The sequence below is a fragment of the Diplotaxodon limnothrissa genome, linkage group LG7 (genome assembly GCF_057381915.1).
Source record: "Diplotaxodon limnothrissa isolate DT_005_m linkage group LG7, D_limnothrissa_male_GT1.1, whole genome shotgun sequence".
NCBI classification, from domain to species: domain Eukaryota; kingdom Metazoa; phylum Chordata; class Actinopteri; order Cichliformes; family Cichlidae; genus Diplotaxodon; species Diplotaxodon limnothrissa.
The window spans coordinates 25,524,505-25,548,842 of NC_140602.1; the positions used below are offsets into that span (position 1 = coordinate 25,524,505).

The 24,338-nt window shown below is 39.2% G+C and overlaps 1 protein-coding gene across 1 annotated transcript in view; it reads right to left on the bottom strand.

Moving 5' to 3' along the window:
- Positions 1-1,941: 1,941 nt before the first annotated feature.
- Positions 1,942-24,338, bottom strand: part of asz1 (ankyrin repeat, SAM and basic leucine zipper domain containing 1) — a 33,437-nt gene continuing 11,040 nt past the window's right edge. The window contains exons 5-13 of the mRNA XM_085357767.1: positions 16,465-16,576; positions 16,162-16,296; positions 15,795-15,913; positions 12,191-12,263; positions 11,603-11,659; positions 9,829-9,941; positions 5,397-5,502; positions 5,026-5,139; positions 1,942-2,115 (exon numbers count right to left, since the gene is read on the bottom strand). Of these exons, the coding sequence (XP_085213893.1) occupies positions 1,942-2,115; positions 5,026-5,139; positions 5,397-5,502; positions 9,829-9,941; positions 11,603-11,659; positions 12,191-12,263; positions 15,795-15,913; positions 16,162-16,296; positions 16,465-16,576 (1,003 nt within the window). The remainder of the gene's footprint in view (positions 2,116-5,025; positions 5,140-5,396; positions 5,503-9,828; positions 9,942-11,602; positions 11,660-12,190; positions 12,264-15,794; positions 15,914-16,161; positions 16,297-16,464; positions 16,577-24,338) is intronic.

The following is a 24,338-nucleotide window of genomic DNA, read 5'->3' on the forward strand; positions in this document are numbered from 1 at the left end:
TTAGATTCAAAATCGGGGGACAGGATGATGAATGGAGTTGATGTGCCAGTCCAAAAAAAAACAGGCTACAAAAAAACCCAAAAAAAACCTTTTACGCACAAAAGATAAACATTATGATTTTTTAAATGTTTTTCTCACAGGACTCCGTAGAGCTCAACAGAGAAAAACTCTGGCATATGGTGTAGCGGTGTAATTGATAAGCATAAAGACCCTTTAAGAAAATAAATCAAACTAGTGTTTTGTTTATGTTGAGCGCCCATTGCCATAGCCATATCCCACACAGGTGAATAATATCTCAGATTCCTCACGCATGACGCACTGCTATTTTTACAGCCTCATACAAACTATCACTCTAATAACTCAGGAATGATGGCTTAAAAAAGGAGGAAAAAACTGGGCACCGATTCTCCCAGAGCAGCACCTAAAGGTGATGTGTCCATTTCAATTGGATTATCCATGTCAGTCTTTTTGATGTGTCCCGGTGAAGTCTGTACCACTGTCACACAGCGTTTCCTCCATCTTTGATCTAGCCCGGGGTGTATCTGGAGGTCTGGAGACTTTGACCAGATGAGATTAATGGGCAAATTGGATTGTTCCCATGATCCCCGTGGAAGAAACCCATAAAACAACAAGAAGATTTAGAGCGTTCTCACTGCTCTCATCAGGACTTTGAACACAACTTTATTTTTGCAGCAGCGGTAGTTGTAATAAGCCTGTGATATAAATCCAATTTTATGGGAGTAATTTGTTCACTTCCTTACCAAATCGCATTAAGGTCACAGTTTCATTGCATGTTTTACGGACAGAAAGGTATTTTTGATAATACTTGCGCACAATAAAGTTTGTGAACACTGAAAAGGAAATGGCACAAAATCAGACAATAAGGACTTTGAAGAGTTTGTGATTTTTAAACGTATCAGCTGGACATTTGAAAATATTCAACCAGCAAAAGCTAAATCTGGTCATTAACATCACAGGAATCCACTTGAATCATTTTTGAAATACAGATTGGATTTCTTTCTGCGATTTAGGGAGAAAACTGATATCACTTTCACACCTATGGTTTGTTTGCCAGACTCAGTTTAGCTACCAGCAAGAAGAAAAAGCACTCTGCCCCCTTCTATTGTTAGAAAATTCACCTATGGCTCCTATAAATGTGATGATTTCCTCTTACAAAATAACCTAGTGCAACAAAAAAAAACCTCTGATAAACTACTCGGAGAAACTTGGCATTGCATCCTTCTGTATATTTGGGAGAGCAGGCTTCACATTTCCACATGCCTCTAGGTTTTCTTATAGACTGTATATTACAAAGGATCAAGCAGTCGGTCTAAGGACAGCGACTTTGCAAAGCCTTACACCTGTAGTCTTTAAGATGATCAGCAGGGTGCAAAAAGAAGCCCTGTGAAAAAAATGAGCCCACTACCCCAAAAACTTGTAACTTCAACAAACACTTTCCTGATGAATTTATGGTCTCAGTCTGTCACTTTAAGTTTATTGTCACTTTTAGTTGAAAATGGAAAACAAATAGACATGCATGTCACCACAAGTTGAAAGTGCAGTGTCCTTGGTTTCCCAATCAGATACACCACTTGCTTGTCTTTAGTTTCAAAACACTGATGGTGATGGCCAAGACTCTATACGTTGAGTGGCAGGCACCAATATAGAAAGCATCCCGATTTCAACCTTAAATCGAGCATACAAGAAACGTACTCTCAAAAGAAAAACTTTAATTGTTCAAACCATTAAAATATAAAATAACTTAAAAAGAATAAGAATTAAACTCAGTGACAAGTCAAAACAAACTGGGAAAAAAACCCACTGTAGCAAAATTAAAACTGAATGCCTGTCAAACACCCGTAACACATATAAACACAATACTTATCCAACTTTTTAGCTACAGTCAACAAACACAAAAGACCTCACAAATCTGTGAGGCGATCAAAAAGTATCCCTGCACTGTAGGGAAACCTTGCCACTGGAAGCTTTGTAGAGCAGTACGAGGAAGGTGACTCCGAGAGTGCTCAGAGCAAATCTGGTGGTCAGAGACCACATCCTCCTGTTGTTATGGAAACCAGGCTGAGGAGGCTGACAGGAATCTTTGAATTCTTCCATCTAAAGAGAGGACAACAAAGTCAGATTAACATGGGACACACACACAAATACGAATGTAAACATAAAAACACACATCAGACCCTGAGGTAAGGCCAATCTGAACTAATGCAGGAAGTACAAGGGTCACAGGTCAGTTTAATCTAATCCAGTCCGGATTATAGCAGTTGCACTAGTCAGACCAGTGGAAGGCTTGAATGGGTGGGAAACAGCTGCTCAGTCACTGTTGGGTGGGAATCAAATTGAGACCAGCTCGATGTGTGAGTGAGAGCATGTCTGGTCCCATCTCACCACCACAGCATGACTCAGACCTGAGTCACCAAAACTTCCTGTGCCAAATCCTCAGGGATTCATCAGTTAAAGTCAAGTCACAGAGGAATTATGCTGCCTCTGATTTTTCAAGCTACAGGGTGACACTGTCACACTAAATCCCAGTCATGTGAGAAGGTTGGAGGATACAAAGGGCTTAAATTCTGTTTAATACCAGAAATTATGACTTAGGAACCTGTGGTTTGACCAAGAAGGAAGTGCTTCTGGTAAGTGACGGAGGATGGTATTCTAACAGGAGGTATATGCCGTTTTTTCCACTCATTTACATCATAATTACTTTTCTTTAAACAGAGGAGCACAGTCTGTTTGTGGTAATGTTACAACACTAAAGTTTATGTTATGGTAATTTTAATTTTTGTACTTTTTAAAAAATACAGTTTGATAAATGATTTTAAACTATCACGATTAACACGATTTTCAGAAAAAATGACCTCTGAATGCTGTCCAAGTTCTGCTAGAGGTGGGAATTAAAGATCTCATGGACCAGGGCCTTTACCAGACACGCCCAATGCACACTCACTGTCCAACATCCTCTTCTGCCACCTGACCTCCTCTCTTCTCCTGAGTTTCCAGAACGTACAGCTACAGATCTGATGATAAATTTTCAAAACTGACCGTCGACCTGCGGTCGAGTGTCCTGTTGCTATGTGCACTTTTGAATATATTTATGTTTTAAATGGTGTTTGCACACAAGTCCAATAACAAAAACCGCTTGGGTTCAGATCAGGCACTGTTCTCCCAAGTCACGTTCCTCCAAGTCACACTTGGATGAGTCCAGCCCCTTTCCAGGAGACTGGTTACAGATCCCAACTGTGCACTAAGCTTAGCCCATCTGTAGCCAGTATTTCTCAATCTCACAAACTAGCTCAGGCTTTTATGTCCCCTCTCTGATGGCAAGGCCCCTACAGTACTTCTGTAACCCCTATGGTACCAACCCCTAGGCTTCTTCCTGTGAGTGGTGTGCTCACATTCGCCAGCCCATGTCTCCTCTTTGGCTGCATCCACCAGGGCCCACGGGCTAAGGCTCAGCCAACAGGGTGAGTGGCCCAAGGAATCTTATGCAGTGTCTTTGTGATCATGTATTTTACATGTGGCATAAAGTCTAGTGTAGTATGTTCTGGTGTAACATTTGATACATATAAAAACAAACAAACAAAAAACAAATTTCAAATTACTTTTGTTGTATTTCAAAAAGCCCAACTCATCAGTTTCTCTGCTATGATCAAACTTTCCATCACTATGAGATTTGGCACACAGAAATATTTTTTTAAAATGTAGCTTCATACCTCTTTTCAGTTCAGTAGTTTCCTAAAGGTTCCACGCACATGTTTCCATATCTCTGTTGCTATGTGTTTTAAACAGCAAGATACACAGGCCTCTCTTTTCTCACCATAAAAGCATACACCTCCCTCCACCTTCAGCATCAACGTTATATTTCTGCTACCAAATACAGTGTAGCTGTGCCTGTCTAGTTTAGCATGTACACTGAATCATGTCGCTCTGAAGACCACAACTAAATTACAGGGTCCCAAATATAATAAGACTCTAAACTGATATGCAGGCAATGTGCAAATGGCTGGAGTTTGACATGAGTGTACTTAACTTCACAGGCCTCAAGGTCTGAATTGCAACACAATGCTTCTAGGTGAAAAATAAATTGTCGAGAAATGAAGCCTTCCTCCTGCCACTGTAAAACTTGCTAAAGCTTTTAAGTGGGGTATACTGGCACCTTTTAGTAAGCCAGTTCTGCACCTACTACTATCCCACCTCCTTTTCTTACAACATGCCCACACCTCTACAGTGTGCTCTTTTCTCCCTTTTTAAACTCTCTCACCCCGCCAACCCGAATCCTTTCCTTGCTTCCCTCTGCCCCCACCCTTGCCTTCCCTCCACCTCATCGTCTGCATGCTGACAGGTCGATGTCACAGCAGCTCTGACTTATGGGCTGTGAGGATTCTGCTCTGTCAGGAACAACTCTCTCCTCTTGGAATACAAATGCAAACACGCACACACATGCACATAGAGTCAGGTGCACATATGTAAACACTCCTGCACATACCTGTTCGAGCTCGCCAGAATACATATAACACAACATGTAACTATGGCTTTTCCAAACTGCTTTTAATCCTCAGTAGTGCAAAGAGTAACAGTGAGCACTGTATGAAAGCAATTTAAATTGACTTGGATGTGCTTTCAATTTAATCACATATATATCAGTATTAGTGTCAGGTCTGACAGATTTTACTCTTATTCATACTTTTATCTTGTTACCAGTGCATTGACACATTTTGTATTTACTGTTACAATCAACAACAAATGTCATTTTATTGTACTTACATAGCACCAAACCACAACAACAGCCACTTTGTATTGTAATATATTGTAGTACTCCACAATAATACAACCATATAATACAACAATTTATTTCTCCAATGTTGTTATAGCTGTGTGGAGGCCAAAATTACCACTGCCTCAAAAACAAATATACTGTGTATAGATTTTTTAATTTTTATCATTTCAGTGATTTATAAGATAAATAATGTCAAAATGTACATGCGTGTGTGTGCGTGTGTGTGTGTCAACCTGGCAAAGCAGATTGCGGAGGCAGGTGACTTCCTTTTGGAGATCTTTTGTCTGGACCACTAGCTGGTTGCAGATGGTCTGAGCCTCCTTCTTTGGGTCCAGGGAGAAAACCAACTTCTCAGAGGCAGAGAGAGATGGTGATGATTTTTATGTCACAAATGTAGTGGGATGAAAGACGAGATAAAAGGAAGTCATGTGCAAAAAATAGTGAATTGAAAACTTTTAGCTGGCAAACACATTTTCCATTAGATCTGTTATACATTTTATTTATGAAATTTTTAATAGACACAGAATTTGGCCAGTCATAGTTGTTTATCTCGTGGTTGGTAAAATCCTAATAACTGGACAGGTAAAGAGGGTATGAGCTGCACCTGAGCGGGTTGGCGAGGGAATCGATTTAAGACGTCTTGAATGGTCTCTGTCAGGTAGCAGCACTGCTGACTGATACTTATGAGGAAGTTTTGCAGCTCCTCACTCCTGCAAACATGTGGAACTTATGAGAAAGGCCTGATAAAATGATCACAAAATTTTTAATTAAAAAAAAACAATCTTTTCATACATAGGGTACATATCTTTCATGTTATTCTGTTTAACCACCTAAGACCCAAACTCTTTCATGGCATGCATTTTTAATTTCTCTTTGCTATTTGGGCTGATCCCCACTTGTGGGTATAGGTTAATTAGATAATCCAAATTGCCACTAGGTGTGAATGTGCAAGTGAATGTGAGTGTGAATGGTTGTCTGTCCCTGTGTGATGGCCCTGCGACAGACTGGCGACCTGTCCAGGGTGTACCCCGCCCCTCGCCCTATGACAGCTGGGATAGGCTCCAGCGCCCCCCGCGACCCTGAAAAGGATAAGCGGAAGCGAATGGATGGATGGATATTTGGGCCGATTGGGACCTGATGAACGTAAAAGCCAAAGAATTACCTAATTTTTTTTAACCTGATTTTTGTTTCTGAGATTAATTATCTGTTTACCATCATTTTAAAAGTCAATTCTTTATAATATAAAGAATTGACTTTGATGATATAAAGTTTATATCATCAAAGTCAATTATTTTTAAGGTTATATTAAGATGCTAACGAATGAATAATAAATTCACATATGAGGACATTTGTTTTAAATTTCGACAGAACAGTGGCAGTATAATGTCCTCATAAGTGGATATCAGGCCTTGAGAGAAAAATTTCGTATTTTGGTCTAGACAACCCAAAATGTCCATCTATGTGGACACCATGTCCTAGGAGGTTAATGCATTTGAAGTGTATGGCAAATATTATTAGTCATAAAATATTATACCACTTATCAAGACATTTATCAAAAAAGTTGGCCTTAGATTTGACTGTAAACAAACCTTCCTTTAAAAAAACAAAACAAACAAACAACAACAAAAAAAACAAGGTCCTATACAAACCAGCTGGTTGGTTAATAACCTGAAAACCAATCCTACTTAATCTTTAGATAGATGAATAACTCTCTCTGACATTTAAAAATAAGGTCAAGTGGTTTACTTGTCTAAAAACTAAAGCTGAAAGGAAGGTCCACATGAAAAAAGCAAGGCAGAATTAGCTGAAGATGCTCAGCTATGATAGTGCAGACTAATGGGTAGTTTGGATGAAGCTTTGCATTAACGAGCTCCAGGCATTTTCTTGGCGATAACCTTAACATGCTACAGCAAACCGAGCAGGTGGCCAAGCCTTGTTCGCACCTCCTCCTCGCACTAACCCAATGCTGTCATCCCTCTCTGAAAACATGCACCTTAAATGACTAGTTATTTAGATTAATCAAACGCCGTCCCTCTCTATTCCCATCCTCTGGACCTGTGGAATATTGATAGCTCTTATCTTAATGGTACATTTCCCTCGTTGAGGGGACTGGGCAGCCAGCCACTCCGGCCCTCCTCACACTCTGTCACAGGGGCGAGTAAACACTGTCAGTCAGCCTGTGCTGCACCCTCTCCTCCCTTCTTCCTCCTGTTAGTTTATCTAGGGGGAAGAGAGTGATGATGGGCCTGGGTGGGCAGGTCGTTGAAGGCATAACAGACATTATGTTTGAGTGCTGACAGAGGATGCATGAGAGCCACTGAAAATTATTTATCTGGGGATTTTTGGGAGGGCTGAGAAACCATTAAGCTTCCCTGTCTTTTTCAAACCAAACCCAGCAAATGCCTTGCTCAGTGGTAGCTGCTGGGAGTGGAGTGATACGTTGTTTGGCCAGTGAAACCATTTTTAGAATTTCATACACCACTACAATATCATAACCAAAGCGCAGACTCAGCTTTGATTCAAGCAGTTGAACAAAAACACAGCCTTACCACTGAGACATGGACCAAATTGCTTTCTCTCACACTAAAAACATATTCAGACACATTTAGACCTGCAATTATTATTTTTATATAGTTTTATGTTTATTGTTTAACTTCCAGTAGAACAGCAATGCAATCCTTCCTTACAAGGCTTTTACTTTGCCATAGGTAATGTTTACCATCATTTTAAAAGTCAATTCTTATATATCATCAAAGTCAATTATTTTTAAAGTTATATTAAGATGAATAATGAAACATAAGCTAGGTTTACAACTTCCGGACAGTACAATAATCCTGAAAAACACATCTGGTGCTTTACTTTACTTGCTTACATTTGAACAGTCTGAGTTTTACAATGTTTTGTTTGGAGGTGGAGGTGGCTTATGTAGTGCAAGCCACCTGGCCCAGCAGGTCTTCAATCACCCATTGTCATGCCAAAACATTGGGGTACTTTTAAATATATTTGTCTCCGAAATAAACTACAACCCATAAAACATATTATTAAACTTTTCAAGGATTATGATTTGATTTTTGGAACTGAAACATGTCCCCACAGGTCAATAAATAATGAAAGAAAATGTTAATCATAGTTGAGCATTATTAAGCAAAGGACACCAATCTGTGACAAATTCAAAAACTGCAAACGAAAACGATTGTATGACTGAGCTTCTTATCCCTTGACTTGCAAACAAAACCCCAAGATACTTTAAGTCTACCACTTGGAGTAGCAACTCCTTCCAAACCTTTTGTAGGCACTCAACCCTTTTATGGCTTAACAGCTACACCACATATTCAGGATAAAAGACATAAAGACCTCTTTCCCCCCATTTCAGACTTGTTACAACTACTTAGCTAGATTCTGCTAAAAACAGAATCTGTACATGTGAACAAAAACTCTCGAGACCCACGAATGTGATAAATGCATCCACTTGGCAATAAAACATCTGTAAGATTGTAACCTATGGTGTATAGGAACAAATACTGACGTAAACTAATAGTCCTTTCCAAGCATTTTACCACTGCTGCCAACTATGTATCCAACTTTTTTTCAGTGTTTAGATCCTGAAGGAGCTTTTACAGAGTTCTAGCCCTGATAAAGATTTTCATCCCAGTTATTAACCGACTGCCTGGGGTGTCTCTCATCCTGCAGGTGAGAAAGGCAAAGAAAACGAGTCCTGTTCAGCAGAGGATTCATTAAGTGATGGGGTGCGGTTTGATGACTGTCTGGCCTCTGACGCTCTGTTCATTGCAACCACCCATCACCTTCACCTTACAAATCATTACAGCTCCGCTTAAACCATTAAGTCCCAGCTTGGGCACGGCTATGGAGATAAGGGGGAGGGAGATAGAGCCAGGACAGTGAGATGCTTATAGGGTTGATGGACGACTTCCAGTGGAGGAGGACAAATGGAGCATCACAAAAAGATGGAAGTGGGCTGAATGTGGGGGAGGGTTTAAGGTGTGGGGCTGACAAGTGTTTAAAATTTTGCTACTACTGTCAACTTTGTTTCTGTCTTCATGCAGAGTGTTTGTGAATGTTTTTTTTACTTGCTCCTCATCAAATATTCTTGGCAGACTGAGGTTTTCAAATTCTTTCAGGATTGACAAGTTTTCTGACACCAAATTCTACAATGATTTTTATGCACTGAAGAAAGCCCTGATTCTATTAATTTTCATTCTAATTTGAAGACCTCCTTCCTGAAAAATATTCACAAGAAAACCTCTAACAAATTGAGTTCAGTTCCATTTAAATCAATTTCATTTATATAGTATCTATTCCCAGCACCAGTCACATAAAGATACTTTTATTTAATGTAAACACCTTAAAATATTTGAAACAAAACTCTGTGAGCAAGCACTTGATGACAGTGGGAAGGAAAAACTCCCTTTTAACAGGAACCTTGGACAGAACCTGGTTCAACGAGGGGCAGCAACTGCAACTGGTTGTGGGGGGAGGGGAGAACAAAGAGAGACAGGACAAAAGGTCTCTCTTTGCCATAAAAGGAGGCAAAAACAGAGGAGTGATGTATAAACACACAGAAAATAGAGAAGAAGTGAAAAAGAAAAGCTCAATGCATCACAGAATAAAACCGCCGGCACCGTCAGCCTACTGCATTGTAGCTAAGGAATGGTTCAGGGTCACCAGATCAAGCCCTAACTACAAGCTTTGAGAAATAGAAAACTATTAGGCATCATTTTAAAAGTACAGAGTGTGTCTGTCTCTCAAATCCAAACTGGAAGCTGGTTCCACAGGGGCCAGAAAACTGAAGGCTCTCATTTTTAGTTCACACTTTGACGACTCAGTCAAAACATTTGCTGGTTCTGGTGTTAAATACACTGTTGAGAACAATACAGTAATAAAATACTAACTATTTTTGTTTTTAAAGAGCAAAAAGTAAATAAATTTATAAATAAAATAAAAAACAAAAAACAACATGTTGGCACCAAGGAAGGCTTCAGGGTAAACTTAACATATGTTAAGATCTGTAACCTTACCCACTGTCTGCAGGTCCCAGTTGCCTGATTGTTTCCAGGTCCACTTTGTCCAGGTGCATCTGTTGCACAGCAGTCAGCACCTTCTTCAGGTCCTCTGGGTCTGTGACACCAATCTGGAAAACAGACTGACAGTCTGACTGACAGTGATTACACTGGTTTTGTCTTAGCGCAGCATTTGATGTTGTAGATCGGGGTGGGGAGCTCCAGACCTCAATGGCCAGTGTCCTGCAGGTTTTAGATGTGTCCTTGATCCAACGCAGCTGATTCAAATGGCTAAATTACCTCCTCAACATGTCCTGAAGTTGTCCAGAGGCTCGGTAACGAACTAATCATGTGATTCAGGTGTATAACCCGCAGGACACCAGCCCTTGAGACCTGGAGTTCCCCACCCCTGCTGTAGATCATAATACACTAGTAAATACACAGGAAATCTGATGAGTCACAGGAACAATTCTTACACCCTCACTACATACAACCTCAAAACCTCAAAAGAAGAATGCAACATATCACACATGCTTGACTTCCTTGTATAACATACAAATGCACATCATGAAGCAGACCACATACAAACTGAAGAGGAAATGGCATTCCACTCATTTAGAAGATCTTCATATAGTCTGAAAAAATAGGTTGTTACTCTATTACAAAAAAAATGCCATCTGTAAAGCTAGGAGACCTTACTATTTATCACTGATTAAATAAAACAGGAACAACCCCAGGTTTCATTTCCACATTGAAGCCAGGCTGACAGAGAGCCTGACCTCTGTTAAACCAAGTATTCACTTAATTAGCAATGACTTTATGAATTTCTTCACCAAAAATGTAATGCAAATGCAGTTTCTTCCTCTAAATCATCAATGTGCCTTATAGACCCCATTCATACAATATAGTATAGTATACCATATTTTCCGCACTATTAGGCGCACTTAAAATCCTTAAATTTTTCTCAAAAATCGACAGTGCGCCGTATTGTCCGAAAAATACGGTAATTATACAGTATGAAGAACCTTGGACCCCTGTAGCTCAGGGGGTAGAACAGGTCTACTAATTAGAAATCTGGTGGATTGATCCCTTGCTGCCCCAGTCTGCATGCCAAATATCCCTGGGCAAGATATCAACCCCAAGTTGCTCTCCATATGTGTGTGAATGTTAGAAACCACTTGTATAGAAAAAGCAAAGAAAGTGCTTGTGTGAACGGGGCGAGTAGTTGTATAAAGCACTTTGAGTGTTCAGGTAAAGTAGAAAAGCTCTATATAAGAACCGTTCCATTTATACCACTAAAGTGAGATCTTCTCCAACCGAAGCTATTGTTTAAAAAGAAGTTTCAAAACGGTATTACTCAGAACTGCTTTTAAATAATGTAGCTACACCATAGAATTAATATTATATTTTCTATCATTTTCCCGTATTCTCTCTTTTAGTTTTATTTATTTATTTTTCTTTGTGACGTACTTTGAACACCCGGTGCTTGAGCGATGCTATATAAAGTAAACTTTTCTGAAGTTTAATCATGCTTCCATATAATTTGATCAGTTGATTGCCTCTAATTTACTGTGAATTATATACAGTGTATGCAAACATTTTGCATACATTCACCTTTTACACATTTTTGATTTCTCTCCCATACTGCAGAAGTAAGTGTAATACGTATCCGTTTAATCTCTTCTTAAAGGGTGACATCAGCAGCTACTCCTCTCTCTTTCTCGGTCATCATCAAATCTGGCAGCCAGAAAAGAGAGCTGACAGACACACAGATGTTACAGACATCCTCTACCTTCTTAAGGTCGTCCTCCTCCATGGTCAGCAGGTAACTCCAGGTGATATCATTTTCCTGTGCATGTGTGTATGTGGAAAGCCAAAAACAGAAAAGATCACTCAACATTTACCAAATCAAAACTTCACAACCTGAAGCAGATGTACCTGCATAACACTTTTCCATACAGTAACAGAAAGCCACCTGCAGCTGTCAACGCTGGTCCACATAAATCAGATAGGGCCTAAAAACAAAGCTCACCCCGAGTTTAATTCAGGCCAAGCTAATCCAGCACATTACATCTATTATTTAGTACCAAGTAAAATATGTAAACTACAAGACACATTCCTACAAGACACAAGCCTAGACGTATCTGTGTCAATAAGGCAGCTGTGCTCATTTCACTGTAGCTCACCTATTACATCAATAATATATCACACTGTGTCCAATAACACACCATATCTGCTCAATATCCTACAATTTTTGAGATAAGAGAAATCTTTCATATTTAAAAAAAAGTACTATGCATTCAAAATATACATTTTTGATCAGAGAAAAACACACCAACATACAGACATATCCTATTGCTGGGTGCACTAGAGTACTTACAGTCATAATGTCAGTGAGGTAGCCCAGGTTAAGGCCATGCAGGAGGAGCTCCAGGTCATCAAGCTTGCTTACACTGAACAGGGCAGAAATTCCACTGTGACTTACAGCTAACTGAGTTATTACACAATATTAACCCATGTGGCAAAGGGTGTGGACAACTAGTCAACTAAACACTTCTGCACCGTCCAGTTTACAACAAAAACAACTTTCTCAACCAAATATTCATAGCTTTTAATAGATTTTTAATAAACTTCACACTTTACTGTTGAATCTAAGATGCCATCCTCAATCTAATACCATAGAAAAAAAATGTCCTTAAACATATAAACTTCTTTATTAAAAACTAATTTTAAATCGCTGGCGTAATGTTAGCAGACAGTTTTTTTTTAATGTTAACATTGTACTCTGTTGACCGGACACAATGAAATGTCAAGATGGTGCCCAAGTTACCAGATATATTGTAAAGCTTATGTATAACGTTAGCTACTGCAAATATTTAGTCTATGAGAAAGAACTGATTTCACAACAGCAATGACCAGTTAGCTTAGTGAGGGACACTTTTTAATTACAAAAATAAAACACACTATATCTTTGGTATCAGATTTTTATAAAAGAATATTTTTTAGGTTGTATGTGGTATCACTGTGATTCTGGTGAATTTGCACTATATTTTGTGCTGTGTCTAAGTTTTCCTGTGCTTATAAGTGTACTTGTTTTTCTATAGCATTTATGCTGAAGTTCCAGAAGAACTCCCTGTCTACATGAGGGCTGCAACGACTCGATGGCATAAGATTATAAAAATTCATCGACGTTGTATTTTATTGTCAACGTGTCATATACTAAAACTACTTAAATGTGTTTTTGTAATTGCAATACACCACAGGAAGCTATCGGGGCAGTGTCACCTACACTGTCGAGACAGCACCCCTCAACCTCCCAGACTGGGGCATGAAGGATAAACTGCCCACAAGGGAATTTTTCTTTCTTTTTTTTTTTTTAAGTCAGTTAAAACAGATTAATTGGCATTGACCATCTGAGAAACAATAATAAATATACTGCCTGACCAAAAAAACCCAAAGGTCACATACTCTAATATTTCATTGGACCACCTTTAGCTTTGATTACGGCAAGCATTCTCTGTGGCATTGTTTCAATAAGCTTCTACAATGTCACAAGATTTATTTTCACCCAGTGTTGCATTAATTTGTCAACAAGATCTTGCATTGATGCTGCGCAAAGCTTCCTCCAGCGCATCCCAAAGATTCTCAATGGGGTTAAGGTCTGGACTCAGTGGTGGCCAATCCATGTGTGAAAATGATGTCTCATGCTCCCAGAACCACTCTTTCACAATTTGAGCCCAATGAATCCTGGCATTGTCATCTTGGAATATGCCTGTGCCATCAGGGAAGAAAAAACCCATTGGTGAAATAACCTGATTATTCAGCATTATGGGTACATCACTTCATCTGCCTCTTTTCTTACCCTGATGCGCCCATCACTCTGGAACAGGGTAAATCTGGACCACATGACCACCTCCCATTGCTCCATAGCAAATTGAAGCCTTTTTTCCCAGTTTGCCTCACTGATTACTGGTTTCTACACAGCTGTTCAGTCCCAATCACTAGAGTTCCCTTCGCATTGTGTGTGTGGAAATGCTTTTACTTGCACTAGTAAACATAGCCCTGAATTCTACTGTTGTTTTTCTTCGATTTGACTTCATCACCGATCACAATCATTCAGGATTTTGTTCCGGCCACATTTCTTCCTTGAAGACGATGGGTCCCCACTATCCTTTCACTTTTTAATAATGCGCTGGACAGTTCTCTACCCAATTTTAGTAGTTTCTGCAATCTCCTTAAATGTTTTCTCTGCTTGAAGCATACCAATGATTCGACCCCTCTCAAACACACTAACATCTCTTCCACGACCACGAGATGTGTCTTTCGACATGGTTGTTTATGAAATGAGAAGAAACTCATTGCACCACTCGGGGATAAATAACTTGTTGCCAGCTGAAAGATAATTGCCCATGCAGTAATTGTCCAATAGGAGGCTTGTACCTATTTGCTTAGTTAAATCCAGGTGGTGACTTTTTTTTTGGCCAGGCAGTCAAAATATGTATCTAAACAAACTTTTAATTAGTAGCAGTCTTTTCTATTTCTGTTTTGTCCTGCATTAAACAAAGGTGTATAGATGAGTCTGTCCTGAAAAGAGGCTTATGCACCTCTCAAATTGCTGAAGTCATGGAAGAGAGCATCTTCACCATGGTTATCAGCAGCTGAGAACATCATTTCAAAGATAAGAGCAAGCCTCACTCCAGAGCACATCCACTGCAGTCGTGAATCCATGAACGATCATCTGTAAACTTTGGAAACGCGTTATTTTGGACTGGAAAAAAAGCTTTTTGATTTAATTTCTAGCTTTACTCAAACTTATGGAACTATCTGAACTATTTGCACATTTTTTTGTTTAAATACTACTAGCACTTTAAGTGGTGATTCATTTTCAGAAGGTTTTTGAAAGGTAGTGAAATTTTTTAGATTTTTTGCTCCCATTTAACAGCATAACAAAATTCATTACCAGAGAATCCCTACCAAGTACGGTACTTGTTGGGACAGGATGGGAGTCAAAACGTATTTGATTTTCTGACTACTCTACTGTTGATTAAAAGAAGAAGAAGAAAACAACAATGCTAAAAAGCTGAAACTCCTGAAGTGCTTTTGAGGATCGATCTGCATTTTTTACATTTTCATTCTTTCTAAATCAGCATTTGACGTGGAGGTCAAAGGGGTAAAGACATAATTTTCTACTCTCAGGATCAAAAGAGAGCAACAAGGAGTACGCACACATTAGAGTAACCACAGAGTACTCGCAGTTCCAGTCTGACCGCTGGCATGACGCGCTTCAGAAATTAGCTTCTCTTCTCATGATGTTCATAACATGTTTAATGTGTAACATGGGTTTTAACGTCTTTGTAGCCGACAAGAGAGAAAGGCAGCTAAAATGTTTACAGCCTCTAATTCACAGTGCCAGACGTGGTCTAAAATTACGTTTCTGGCTGATGATAATTGCCCAGCAGTGCCTGAATGGACTAAACATTCATGCAGAAGGTTTATTATTGTTTATGTCTGGTTCGACAATGGTTCAACAACACCTGCCACACAGACACTGGTTCACTAAGAATCCAACAGGGGCCATTAAGCTACAGTGACGACTGGAATAGAGTTTTGTAATGACAAGAGATAATTGGTGTAAAGAGGAGTTGTATGAACAGAGTCCATCGTCACTCAAGCACTGACAATCAAGTCTGAACACATATTGTTTTTACCTGTTGTAAACTCACAGCCCTGTACAACCACAAGTTTTCACGGACAGGAATTAAACAACAACAAAAAAAAAGGAGACAAACAAGTTAAAATAATACTACCATATTGATAAAACACTTTAGAAATCTGAAGCTTCTGTGATGATGGGTTCAGAATCGAGAAACCTTTTAAGAATGTCACCTATTGCTGCATAAAAAACAACAACCAACCAACCAAACAAACAAACAAAAGCCCTAAATGCATGCAAGTTTAGTTTAGGGCTTTCAGAGTTATCTTACCTCTCCTTGGGAGTTGGAAATTCAGAGTTAGTCTTGAAGAATTTAGATAGCGTGTCCTCCATGGATCCAAAGGCCTGGACATTAGAGATGTTTGAGGAAGAGGCCAAGATCCTCGAAATCTGTGAACAAACGCATATTCATGAACTCTGTAAGATTAAGCAGCTGATGGTAGAAAATGTTTTTGACAAGTGCATCACTGTAACTTTAAAATAACTCAAAAGTTGCATAAGCCCATCCAATGAGTCAAACTAGACCCTTTAGTGGGTAAATTCATGCCCCCAAACCAATTCAATTAATGCTTATAAGCATTTCTGACATGCTAAAAGCATATAGGTGGCATGTAAAAGCATCTAAGTACTTTAGGTACCTGTCTGTGTTTGAAGCTCTCAGCCAGATCAGCAGGGCTTTTGCCAGTCTTTGTCCTGATGGTTTTGTTTGCTCCCAGCTGGAGGAGTTTCAGCACTGCCTCCTCTCTTCCATACTGCACTGCTATAGTCAAAGCCTAACAAAAAAAATACATTAGTTACATACATAAGGTCAAAGTACAAATGTTATCATGATAAAAATTATGCATTATATATTACACTGTGCCCTCTGTTACAGGGTCTGCTACAGTTAAACTGAAGGCCCCCACATAAGAACTTTGACTTGACAAACATAAGTAACACACTGTGTATCCATTGCGTTCCTGGATGTTGATTTCAGCCCCATGGGACACCAGGAGGTTGATGACTTTACTGTAGTTGTCCCTGGCTGCCAGCATGAGGCAGGTCATTTGGGACCTGAGAGGAGTAGCAGGCAAGAAAACAGAGAGAAGATAAGGACAAAGGAAAAGGACAATTTTAAGAAAATAATTTAGATGGAGCAGTAACCATTCTGGGGGTGGAGAGAATACATGGAAGCAGCAGAGAATGTGAAATGGACATTAGTCTGTTGAACGAGGACACAGCAAGTACAGTGACCAATGAAAATGGGTACACATATTAATAGTATATGGAAAAACCACCAGGGTGCAGTAGATACCATGTTATAGATAGTCCTTCAGGTTGGAGCCACAGTGACTGAGCAGCCACATTCCCCATTTCAACAAGTGTTTGATGAAGATTGGTGATTTTCTACTTTGATCTTTCTTATGTCTTTGTTAATAGACACATTTATATAGCATTTGTCTGTTTTTACTGAACACTTCTAGGCTTTCTACACTACAAGCCACATTCTCACACAGACACACACACCTACCAATAAAGTGATTTATTCTATACCTTTTATTCTCTACAACATGCCTACGTATGCATTCCTTATCTTCCCAAGAGATTGAGACCCAGAGATTGGACCTGCTGTTGATTAAGGTGACCTGCTCAAGCTCCTGAGTCACAGCTGATGACCCATAAGAAACAAGATGTTTTGGTACCATAATTCAGACAAGATAAGCAGTTCTATGGCATCATAGAACTGGGGAATTGTTAAAGGTATGCTACCTACACTGAGTATTTTTGATTGATAGTACAGTGGGAACAGGTAGAGATTCCAGAGTCACAGCCCAAACATCTTCAAAACGTCTGCAGGTACTTGTACTGCCACTTTTTCAGCCTTATAGCTTAACAAAATACATTTGATATACCACTATCACTGAATTATAAAAGTAATGAATTCAGTGATAATTGAAAAGTTGCAATAATACTGAAATATTGAGACCACAACTACAGTCTGGATCCTTGCACTCTGCACTAAAACAGCACCCTGCTGAATCAGCCTCTGGACAACGGCCAGTGTTTTAGTGCTTGCAGTATAGCCAGTGGACTTACTGTTCTGTCTGTTGGACAACATTTATGAATGCAGATAAAGTTTTAAAAGATAATAAAAAGTTAAAGAGTCATCTGATGACATGCAGGCTAAAAGAGCCATCAGTCTTGAGTGCTACCTACCGAGTCACAATCACTACACGGTTTTCAGAATTTCAGAACCCTATAGCTTATCAACCAGCTGACTAACCATCCGTTTCAAAGCTACAAAGCTCGAGAAAGAAAAAAAAAAAATAGCAGTATAATCAACCAAAGTCCTTCTAGAAGCAAGTCTCGTCTCTCATCAGCCATCCTGAAATGCATGAAGGCAAATATTTTTAAGTATTATTTAACCTCCTAGGACCTGGCGTCCACATATGTGGACATCACATTTTGGGTTATTTAGACCAAAATACTAAATTTTGCTCTACATGGGCCTGATATCCTCTTACAAGGACATTATATTGCTACTGTTCTATCAAAATGTGGCTCTGATTTTTCATAAAAACAAAAATAAGGTTTAAAAAAAATCTGGTAATTCTTTGTTTTTACATTCATTGGGCCCCAATATGCCCAAATATCAAAGAGAAATTAAAAATGCATGCCGTGGAAGAGTTCGGGTCTTAGGAGGTTAAGTTAAAAAAATTGTAGTGGGCAAAGAAATTGAAAATTATATGCTCAGATTTGCATACAAATTTGATATAATGTGCTTGAAAAGCTTTCGGGCTTGTTCCAAAGAAAGGTGTTAAATTTTCTACCATCATTGTTCGTTCACCCTTAGATTTCAGTTTGAGATTCTTTGAATCCCATGTCTCTCATTCATCAGCTTCATGAATGAAGATAGATTTGAAAAATGATAATTAAAATAGATATATAATCATATGGCAGCTGACATTTCATTTCAGCAAATGCAAATCAGCAAATTCCTCTTCTCCATTTGGTCCATGTACCTTCAAATCCTGCTCAAACTTGACTGATAAATAAAACTCACACTAAAAACGGCCAGGAAAAGGGAAAACACTACAGTGATAAGTGAAGATCACTTATAAACATGTCTATCAAATTCCAGGGAGTCTTAAAACAATGCCCTGGTTTTAACAACTTTAACCTTTCTTGTTTATTATTAGTAGTTATAGTTAGTTATTAGTCTATTGCCTCCATGTGTTTGCTTCCACTTAAACACGGCCTTATATCAAATAACTTCTGCTACAGTAAAGTACGTCCTCTGTCTTATCACCTGTGACTCAAACATAACAGGCAAGAGAAATACATCAATCCAAGGGCTGGGAAAGTTTAGGGGCCAATTTATCACTTCACTTAATTCTTTTATGAGGAACTGTGTGTTTGTCTATGTACGTGTGTGCGTATGTCAAACATTTAGAAAAAAAAACATCAGGAAGTAAATAGGAGGCATTTTAAAGAATAATCCATAATTCACAATTCACATGCAATTATGCTTCAGTTGATTCACAGGTCTAAAACTTAAATAAGTAAACTTTTAGAGATTAACTAAGTTCAACACGATATGTGAGTAAGCCTAAAGGTAAAACTGTGATCGGGAAAGGTGTTTACATAACTGCCAGCAAATCATCTTGAACTTAGAAGTGCCCCTAAACAGAGGTGATGTTTGTGAAACGAGTCTAAATCTGTGCAGCACATCCGAGGTTTTTGCTGAACACCGATGATGATGAGCAGTAAACGCATCAACATCTTCATTTAACAAATTCCCAGAAATCACAAGTTAATGTTCCATGTGAACTCAAACAAATGTGGCAATGGCTATGACAACATCTTTAGTAACATGCCTCTGTGCTCACTAATCAGTGGCTAGAGTGGCAAGAAAACAAGATAGGAAGGGTCATAAAGTTTCTGCTTCCATGCCCTCTCCTATTTTATTTTCCCAAGGGTTGTTATGGTGTGAGACAGGCCTCAAGGTCACTCACAGACCACTTCTGTGTGTTCTCTGTATGTGTGTCCTTCACACTGTGAGTTCTGGACCGTTCCCAAACAGTGGGCTGATCAATATGCAGACAATTCAGTATAAAAATTGTTCCTGCTATGAGGAAGAACAATGACTTCCAGAAATATCTGACTCACTGCACCTTGGTCAGCACTCTCAAATAGATTCCACAATCTAATCTTAAGATTTTACGATGAATAAATTTACATAAGCACCTGGAAAGATATCTTCTCTTTAGTGACAAAATAACTATTGCCAAATAATGAATCTTGAGCAACACCTTTCCTCCCTATAAATGACAGTAAAGGGAAAAGTAACTCATTGCTGCTACCAACCTACGCATAGATAGTTAGTTTGGGTACCTGTGAGGACAGGCGAGCCAAAGTGCAAAACAAAAAAGTTTAAAACAAAAAAGGAATACTAAGAATTACATAAATGTAAAGAAGCAGTCATGCAAACATCTCCAATGTTATAACAAACTCAAAGCACATCACTTTTGAGTGATGCAAACCAACAGAAATTGGTGCCAGTGATGTGAACAGAAGATGAAAAAATGAATCTGATGTCCTGCTGAGAAGGCCTCTCAGCTGAGGTTCTCCCAGACTGTGGATTCTTCTACAGGTACTGAAAATCACAGAAACTCACAGATAAGCCTATTGTGGCTGTTTTGGGCAGCTGGAGAGGTATGATTCAACTTTTAAATACAGACAGGAAGAAAGAACAGAAACAATCACATTTGTAAGACTGATAAGACCTAAACAAAATAGGAGAGGTCTTCCACAAGCTGGAATTTACTCAGGGCCTTCTTGACGTGATGTTCTTCTGCTTCCCTGGGCACTGTGTCTGTGGGGATGGTTTTCGCTCTATGTTGTGGTGTCCTGATGACACCCAGTTTATGCTCCAGTTCCCCCATTGAAAACGCAACGTCCAAATGAACAGAATCAACCTTTTGGGAAATAAGTAAGAACTTCTCTTTTTTTCTATCTCAATGAAGAATCTCGATTTTGACTTTCTGTAGAAAAAAAATTGTTGAGAAGCAGAGATGGGTATAACACCATTCATAAAGCTTTCAATGTCAGCAGACATTCTGCAGCCTCCTTTCTAATTAAAATAAATACTAATACAAAGTAAATATTTTTGCTACATCACAAAGTTTGCAAACCCCTCATGTTTTCCAAACTTTTTGAATGACTGCAAGGAAAAAGCCACTAAAAATGTCTCTGAATGAGCCCTATCCGGTGTGTACATTACCTTTAATGCGTTTAGCAAAGATCAGCACAGTGAAGGTGGAAAAAAAAACAAAAACAGGGGACACATGGAGGCAATGGACCCCACATTGTGCTCCTGCAGGACTGTGAGAGATGACAGAGAATTCTTGTTTACCCTAAAACGGAGGAACGAGCAGCTGGTGTTAATCATTGGTTTGATATTCAGACGTAAGAGACGATGAGGAGGTGGGGAAGGTTTATCCTCTGCACCCACATGAACCTCACATTCTTTTTCTTTTTTTAAATGTTGGGGGCTGTTGGCCCCTCTCCTCATCCCCTCCCTTCATCTACATCCTTCTGTGTCTTGTTACTTAACTTCAAATGTTTTGTCTGAGAAGGAACCAATCAATTTCCTAATGCTACAGCCTGTCTTTTTGTATCAACAGGGGGTTTCAGGTGGCATATGTCGTGCATGTAATGACATTCTGGCTGTGACAGTGTGGCAGAGGATTAGGGAAAGCTAAACAAGGCCACTGGGGGGCTGCACCCACACTTTGACACAGCAAAATTCCACAGATGGTAACAGTAAAAGTGGTTCAAGAATGGTCTGTCCTCATTCTTTTCCATGAGAGGACATTTTTCAAGTTCTTTTCTGAGGCAGGAAACCAGAGTTTATATCCAATCACTGCAGAGACTGATGGATACCAAACTTACCCAGCTTGGGTACGGGGCTTGTATTAATACATGCAGCCATAAATATAATTTAGAATATAAAAGTCAAATTCCCAATGTAGCTGCTTAAGTCCTTAGGGTCAATTAAGACACACCTTTTTTGAGTTTTACGTTTTTTATGCATCTATAAAATATTTGTCATCGTCGCTTTAGCTGGCATTCAACACCTCTTGAAGTTAGCCACAGATGCTTCAATTAAAGCAGTCGTCTCGTCGAGGGCCAGTGTCCTGAAACTTTTCCATGTGTCCCTGTTGCAACACACCTGAAAAAAATGAGTAGGTCATTAGCAAGACTCTATAGAACTTGACTGCATGCTGGATTGGCAACTCCTAACCCTACTCAAGTAAAGTAAATGTAAGTATTCAGAAAAATGTACTTGTAAAAATACTTTTATTGCACCATGTTCATTTATTTATGAGCTGCTGTAACATGAATCAAATGGCTGAATTGCCACCTCAGCATGCATTCAAGTTATATAGAGTCTTGCTAATGACATACTAATTGTATTCAGGTGTGCTGCAATAGGGACACATGGAAAAGTTTCGGGACAGCGGCCCTTGAGGACTGGAGTTGGAGACCCCTGAATTAAAGTTTCACAATGTTGTTGCAACCAGTGCAATTTGGGGTAACACCTATGTCTTTAAAAGAGCTTTCATTTTTCCAAGGATTCTTGTTTATCTTGGTATGAAATCAGACAAAAACAAAATCGTGGTTTTAGGGAGACCTACAACATATCATTTTGTTTTGTTATGTGCCCAGAGGTGTTTCCATGATTATTGTACCAACATTAATTAATTTCCAGGTCCGTCTTTTGTTCTGTAGCTCTACACGCCTATATTTGTATAATTTACAATTCAAGAATCTATTTATTTCATACTACTGTGTTTTTGTCTGTGTTGACCATGTACTTGATAAAACACAATGGACCAAGCAGCTCCAACACCAGCAGATGACATGGCACCACTAATCATCAAAGAGTGCACAAACTTCACAACTCAAACATCTAGGATTCTGTGCTTCTCCACACCTCTATAATCTAGGACCTATTTTTTAAAGGAAAAGCAAAATTTGTTTTCAACTGCAATGATGACTTTGGACAGGAACAGTCCATGAATAACAATGACAAATGTCATATCTGTTGCCATCTATTGCAAATCTCTTGCTGTCTAATTGACCAAATGTATAATTCAGAAACAAAAAGACACAGCTAGTTAATGTAGGGAGTAACATACTAACAATTCAGTACAAACAGAGTTTTTGTGGCAGCCTGAAATCTGTGTGTAACATAAAACATTATTTACTTTCAGATTTAGTGTGATGTGTGTATTATATCGCAGTAGATCTGGCAGTAGATTATGTTACACTATGTTACACTATGTGAAACTAAACCGTAATAGGCTGCTATCTCTCATCGTGCAGTTAGAAAGCCTTGCTATGAGGGCATCTCTGAAGTAATGTTAAACACACAGTTTGTTAGCTTTGCAAATGAGCTGAGTTGCTATGATGAGCCAATAGAGCAGGAGTAGGCAACTCCAGGCCTCGAGTGCCGGTGTCCTGCGGGTTTTAAATATCACCCTGGGTCAACACACCTGAATCAAATGATTAGTTCATTACCAGGCCTCTGGAGAACGTCAAGACATGTTGAAGAGGTAATTTAGCTATTTGAATCAGCTGTGTTGGATCAAGGACACATCTAAAACCTGCAGGACACTGACACTCGAGGCCTGGAGTTGCCTATCCCGATCTACAATATCAAATGCTGCGCTAAGACAAAACCAGTGTAATCACTGTCAGTCAGACTGTCAGTCTGTTTTCCAGATTGGTGTCACAGACCCAGAGGACCTGAAGAAGGTGCTGACTGCTGTGCAACAGATGCACCTGGACAAAGGAACAGCGTCAATCCTGAGTGAAATCTCAGCCCTTACCTGACCGTCATTCACTGCATCTTTCACAGTTAGAAACTTGAAGCCCAAGATGCTGCAAAACACATTACAGAACCAAATCATTTTCACAAAGTCTGCTGTTGATCTTAGTAAATGGAAGAAGATGGATCGTTCCCTTGTTCAGAGATTTACAGATGTCGCTTTAGGGAAAGGAAAAAAAAAAAAATAGGGTTATGCACTATTTTACAGATGTTTTTCTGCAGGAAGGCTGAAAAACATCTGTCATCAAAACAATGTTTTTTAGTAATATCCTTTAGTGAAATATTCATTCTTTCTTTAAACTCAATTTCGACATTATTTCATATTAAATATTAAAGTTAAGTGACAAAGATGGTGAAATACTGATCAGTGGACCGGGGATTTAATTCTGGCATGTTGATCCATTCATACTGTTGCATCGACTGTAAGTAACTGAAGAGGAAAGCACAAGACTGGTAACATTGTGAATATTAATTTAAATAATCCTGATTCATTATAACATTCACACATTAATGTTACACACTAAAAAGGCCCCATTAACGCCTACGCCTAATGAGGGAAGTAAAAGAAAGAAACATGAATGTTGCTCTGTGTGCGCACGCTGCTGAGAAAAGACAGGGCAAGCCGAAAACATTGAACCTGCTCTGCTCATTGTAAAAAGGAAAACAAGATGCATTTTTATTCAGTTCAGCTTCATCAAACTCCTGGTATTATTGCAGAGTTTGAATACATGGGGCTTGACACCAAAAGCTCAGAGCATCAGAACAAAGCCAGTTTTGGCACTGGCCTCACAGCTTTGAGCAATCCGGCAATGCCAATTATGCACTCTTTCTGATAACATCTCTTCCTGATTCCAAATAAACACTTCTAGTGGCAACTGTCACACATTGCCGCAAGGGGTGGATCTAGCAAAGTTTAGCCAGGGGGGCTGATAGGGCATT